The sequence below is a fragment of the Leptidea sinapis genome, chromosome 12, assembly GCF_905404315.1.
Source record: "Leptidea sinapis chromosome 12, ilLepSina1.1, whole genome shotgun sequence".
NCBI lineage: Eukaryota > Metazoa > Arthropoda > Insecta > Lepidoptera > Pieridae > Leptidea > Leptidea sinapis.
In genome coordinates, this window is record NC_066276.1 from 12281888 (window position 1) to 12288359 (window position 6472).

General features: G+C 35.8%; 1 protein-coding gene across 1 annotated transcript; it reads right to left on the reverse strand.

Moving 5' to 3' along the window:
• Positions 1-3835: 3835 nt before the first annotated feature.
• LOC126967248 (U1 small nuclear ribonucleoprotein C) lies at positions 3836-4719 on the reverse strand. Its single transcript, XM_050811741.1, has one exon. The coding sequence runs from the start codon at positions 4429-4431 to the stop codon at positions 3940-3942; it is 492 nt and encodes a 163-aa protein (XP_050667698.1). The 5' UTR covers positions 4432-4719; the 3' UTR covers positions 3836-3939.
• Positions 4720-6472: the final 1753 nt, after the last annotated feature.

Here is a 6472-nt window from a genome sequence, read left to right on the forward strand (position 1 = left end):
AAACATTCCTATTCCTCTAGAATTTTTCTGGGTTAATGATCTATTAAGACTGTTTCTGAAATATATCATGGATAGGGAGTAAGCAACAGTGTTATAACACCACAGACAGATCCAAGTAGCTAGATAACTCAAATCCCTCCGTCTGTATGAAAACCAAGCGTGCCTTTTTTTGTACCTACTGTGGCGTCTTTAAAAATGCCAGTTCATCGAGCCTAACGTTTAGCCACTCACCTCATCATTACTTGACGTTTTCAGTACATCTATATTCGGTATTGCTTATTACTAAAATCGGCAATGTATTATACATCATAATAAAAAATAAAATAAAAGCGTCAAAGGAAGAGCATTGCTCCTCTTTTGGCACGCGAAGTTCATACACTCGCGGCATCTATTTGGATCCATGTTTGTGTATAGACTAGTACTTAATAGTATAATAAGGAGTTTTACAAGATTAAACAGTTTATAATAATTAATTAGATTGCCTAATCAATACGTAGGCCACACTAAAAGTTTTGCGTAGGTAACTTAAAAAAACAACATGTTACAACCAAAATATTATGTTTATTGCTTTTCAAAATACTCACCTTTACCTTTTTAACATTTTTTCATGCCATCGAACAATTTTTAAAACAGGAGGACCATTGATCTGAAGGCATGTTTTCTACGTGCTGATTGAACGCTATCACTGCCTCTTCGGAAAAGTGAAACCTCTCATCAAATCTTTGATGATTTGAGGTCGGGGCTGTGTGCAGGATGGGTGACGCGTGGTACCTTTTCGGAAGCTAAAAATAACTTAGTTTTGTTGGCCGTGTGTGAAGAAGCGTTGTCTCATGACATGTAGGAGAACGCGGCTTTTTGGTCGTCTTTCGCGAACTTTTTTTATCATTCTGGGTAAACATTAATACTCTTTTGATCTTGAAGTGGAATTGTGCAGATGGAACCCGTAGCTGAGAAAAAAAATAAGATTATGAATTACCAATGTTTCTCGCCTGCCTCACTTTTGCTGGTCTCATTTACAAACACCCATTCACAAGATTGCTGTTTATTTTCGGGTTCTTTTGAAATAAATTCACGTATCGTCTCCTGTGACAATATCACAAAGAGCATTAGAATGTCCGTGGTCGCACTTCATTATCATTCTGTGAGCACCATTCCACGCGAGCCCGCTTCTGTCTCATAGGTAATCCACGGGTTTTCTTCAATTATCCGCATAAAAGTAGCCACATTATTTTCGTTGACGGCAGTTGAAGGCCGACCTTCACGAAATTCGTCATGTAAAGAAACCCGACCTCTCTCAAATTCAGTAAACCATCGCCTCACGGTGCTCAAGCAAGGTGGTTCTCTCCCAAAAGCATTTTGAAGACGAGCGGCACAGTCTTGCGGAGAGAGTAAACTTTTAAAATCATAAAAAAACATCGCTCTAAAATCTTTTCGACTTAATTTCATTTTCGTTATAGTGTGCTCCATCACCCATATAATTGAAGAAGAAAAGTTAAAAATGTTCAGTAATTTAATGGAAATATTCGTAAAAACTTAAAATTTCAAAGAAATATTGAAAAAAAATTGTCATCTTGCACTTTAACTCACCAAAACCTTAAGAATAATGTTTAACACCAAATATTACAATTTAATAAAGTATATTAACTTTCACCATGAACTTTGTCAATACATCACCAATACTTTGAAGATATGATAAAAGACTATGAAAGATTCGGGGTAGATTCAAAACTGTATTTTGGGTGTTGTGGCACACTAAAGTATAATCTAGGTGAATGAATATTGGAAACTTTATTATTGTTCAAAATATTTTAAACATGTACAATTTAAAAAAATCTCCTAAGAGTTGGCTTATCCCAGGTAGAGAATGTCATTTAAGGCTAAGCAGAATCATGCAATCCTCAGATCATAAATTCATAATCCATATTGTAGCCAATATTGTTTAAGACTTTAATCATATTAATTACATGGCTAAGACTAATAATAATAATCATTTATTTTAGGCACAGCTAATGACAATGGATTTACTTAGTTATTTTAAGTATTATGGTATTTAAGCACTTAAGCCTCTAAATGAGGCTAATGCGAAGGCCTGTTCAGTCTGCTGCCGGCTTCTGCGGGAGCGACTAGAAATAGAGATAGGGCAACTTAAATATTTCGATAGAGACTATTTTTCCAATTGAGTTTCCACTAAAAAGTTCACATTAAGCAAAATTTGTAAGCTGCTTTATGAATGATTATTGGTTTCTGATATTTAAACTTGAGGTTTTATGCTTTATTGAGGGTTTATGCTTTTTTTTTTAAAGTTTTCAGGCATTATCTATAAATAAATTTAAATGTTTTATAAAAAAAATGGCTCTGTCGTAAATCCTATTACTCCACAGCTGAATATCGAAATGATCGCACAGCCTGGGACTAGATTTTGATTATTTTATAGCGATAGAAATGACTACAATATTGTATATTTTTATTGAAAAGAGCACAAAAAAAGAATGCTGGGAGAGTTTCTTGCGCAGCTTCTTCTCTCTCAGAGCGCCATTTGTTTCCGAAGCGGTAGTAGTATCTAGTATATTAAAAATGACATCAAAAAGAATTGTAAAGGAATCAATTTTGAGAAAATAAATCCCTTTTATTTTGATATGATTTTTAATGAAAACTATTGATTTTTTTGATTGTTTGTTTTTATGATGTTTGATGCGCACGAATTTGAATGGGGGTGGAATCAAATCAGTCGGGTGAGTTGGGCTAACGCACCAATAGCATTGTTTTTTGGACTTAGTATCGCGTAGCAGGAATTAGGACGTAAAGAATATTGTGGTTGATAGAGCTTTAGTTCACGATTATAATGCTACCACTCTTATTACAAGGTGATGCACAGTTTTCCAAAAAATAACAACAAAAACTTCTAACTTCAAAATGGGTAAAATGCGTAAAATTAAAATGCTACATGAGCACTAGCATTGCTGCGGAAGGTGGACCAAAGCTCTATCAACTACAATTTAATAAAATTGGTTAGGTTAGGTTTTTTTTTTATGGAATAGGTCAAACGAGTTTACGGGTCACCTGTTGTTAAGTGATCACTGCCGCCCACAATCTCTTGCAACACCAGAGGAATCACAGGAGCGTTGCCGGCCTTTAAGGTTATGTGAGAACAGTTAAAACAAAGTACTAGCCAAGTGTAGCGTGCAGCGTCAGCGGCAGGCGAATAGGGCAGCCAGAACCGAATTTCTGGTATTTCCCTTTCTTTCCTCCCCATTTACAAATAAGGAAGGAACCTTCCCAAAATGCATATTACTTTCTTTAGTTTGGAATACATTGTTTCATTTAATTACATAGTCTTCATTAAAGTTTTGGCTTATAATGTTTCTTCAAATAGATATTGCATAAGAAAATTTTCAAAAAAATTTTAGCTCATAGTGGTTTTTCTGTTTGAAACACTTCATTTAAGATAAAATATCATTCAGTTTAAATAAATTATATGCCAAATATTGAAATAAATGCAGGATGTAATGTTGACACTCAAACAAATACTAGGTTACTCAAATATTATGAACCTTCTCATTTTGTCATAAGTAACCCAAATTAGTGTTTGTAAGTTGATGTAATGTTTTTTTCTCATCACTTGCAGTCAGTTACTGACTTAGTAATACTATGACATAAATTATTTATTTTTGTCACTTAAAACATTAATTTACAGTCACTTATTTGATTTCTACCCATACATAAACAATAAGTTTAATATATGACTTAAAAGGCAAACTTTTTCCTTAAAACTTAAGACTATATTAATATTGTAATGAAAATATGTATAATAATAAAATAGAATTCAAACATATCCTTAATGAGAGGTAAATTTATTTGAGTAGAAAATTTTTCCTTCTTATTACAATTAAGATTTTCACCATTCCTTCACATGTTCACACAATTCACATTTCACTATCACTATTTGTTCATCGGAGGGCCATTCATTAGTGGTGGTCTCATTTGACCCATTGGTCCTATAGGCCCCATAGGTCCCATCATACCCATCATAGGAGGTCGCATTCCCATCATGGGTGGCATAGGTCCATGGGGTCCCATCATCATTGGTGGTGCCATAGGACCCCCAGGACCCATTGTAGGGGGAGGTATCATGCCTGGTGGACCATTTGGGGGCTGTACAGGTGGTCTTGGTCCTCCAGGTCCCATTACAGACGGATCCCATGGTGGTGGAATTGCAGCACCCTTCCCTCCGAAAGGATTTTGCGCAATCTTTCCAGCTTTAAACGCTGCAGTAGTTGCGTCGATCAAATGCTGTGCCTGCTCTTCCATCCATTTTTGATAGAAAAACTTAACATTGTCTTTATGTTTCCGTCCAGTGCAGTGTGTCTTTCTCACACTTGGAGAATCATGTGTTAAATAAGTATCGCAATAATCACAATAATATTTCGGCATATTTCCACAGCTGACAATTGACTTAATAAACGCACAAAACAAATCAACAATATATTATATTAAACCCGCGAACAAGCTTCGTATTTATTATTAATTTTGATGTTTTCGCAAATATATGTGTTATTTTAGAGTCTAGACTCTTCGTTCCACAGAATAATGAATACTCAATACTATTACTAAAATATTCGTTGACCGTTCGCTCTAGTCTGCTCTAGTTAATTTTATTTTATTTAGAGCAATTGCAACAAGACCAGTTCAAGCCGAAATTTAATAAGAGGAGAATATTTAAATCATTTTTCATTAAGTTACCCGATTACAAGAAAAACTTCTGTTAGGATTATGGGCAAAGAAAACTTGATGTTTAGAGGTTAAACTAGTCTGCTCTAGTAAAACTAAAAAGTAATTACTCTGTGATCAGGTCACAAATGTCATTCGTAATTTTTTTTTATTGATTAATGGTTTTGGATACAAGTCCTTTAAGCTTAATATAAAAGAGATATAATATTATGTAGTTAGTGAACAAATAGGAATAATAATGATTTTTTAATGTTCTTGAATATATTGAATGTTTGATATTTTAAAAAAAAAACGATCAAAAGTTTCTAATCGAGCATTAGAGTATATGCATGATTTTTAAAAATAATTAAATTTGATTTTAACATCCTAAAGGTCAGACGTCAATAGATGGTAATATTACAAGATGAACAACAGTGATGAGGATTTGCTCATTATTTCTTTATTGTGTGCAGAAGAAAAACGAGTTATGGAACAGCAAAAAAAAATATAATAATAATAATAATTGCTAAATATCAAGGTCACGCTATCAAAAAGGCGAATATCATTGTTTATTTCCTCGCCTTCTTAATGACACTGTACGATTTCACACTTACTTCAGAATGTCGAAGACAAAATTCTATAAACTTAACAATTAACAGTATGCATATTGAATTGACGCACCGCTTGCTGTGTCGCACTGAGCGTTGCTGCACTGCACGTCACTATATTCTATCGAAGATGACTATGCCGCGACGCGCAGTGCAGCACCGCTCTAGTGCGACATACTCCATACAAAATGATTGAGACAATATTTTGACGCCTAGTGCCGCGCTGCTCAGCGCCGCGGTAATGCGTTCCGGCCTTAAAAGTTATCAGACACATTAAATTATTGATAAAACATTCTTATTGAATAAATATTATTTTCGGGCAATATATTTCGGCTATTCAAACGCGCCATTTATGCGGGTTTCTGCGACGTCATAGTCTATGTCAGCAAATAATAAGGTCATCGCCCTAAACTCGGTCCAATACTGTAAAACTGCTGTATCAAATGAGCGGCGCGGCTCAAACGAATAAGGCGGGGCCTTTCGCACCTTTGTATGTCACTGTCCTTTGACCCATGCCGCCGAACGCGGAAATTAGAATTATTGCAATTTGTTTTTAAAGTGATGACCCTCACTTCTGGTATTAATTACACACATAAAACTGAAAACAAAATTTTATGAACGCTGCGGGACTCCAACCCGCGACCTTTCGCGTTCCGTGCGAGTGCTCTTGCCAACCGTTCGAGTACCATATCGTTGATAAAATCTTGTATGCTTTGTTCAACTCTCAGGTAGTGGCTTCATCTACAGGATTTACTTTACACTGTTGATAACCTGCTCAACCCCAATATTTGCATATTAGGAAATTGACTTGAGATGTCGCTCTTGCCAATCTGAACAATTTGTTATGTTTTTAAAGTGATTTTTTTTTATGGAATAGGAGGACAAACGAGCGTACGGGTCACCTGTTGTTAAGTGATCACCGCCGCCCACACTCTCTTGCAACACCAAAGGAATCACAGGAGCGGCCTTTAAGGAAGGTGTACGCGCTTTTTTTGAAGGTACCCATGTCGTATCGTCCCGGAAACACCGCACAAGGAAGTTCATTCCACAGCTTTGTTTTACGTGGAAGAAAGCTCCTTGTAAACCGCACTGTGGAGGACCGCCACACATCCAGATGGTGAGGATGATATCCTAACTTGTAGCGTGTCGAGCGAAGG

Excerpts from the sequence above, each read along its gene's own strand:
- LOC126967248 (XM_050811741.1), bottom strand. The coding sequence starts at position 4,431 with ATGCCGAAATATTATTGTGATTATTGCGATACTTATTTAACACATGAT.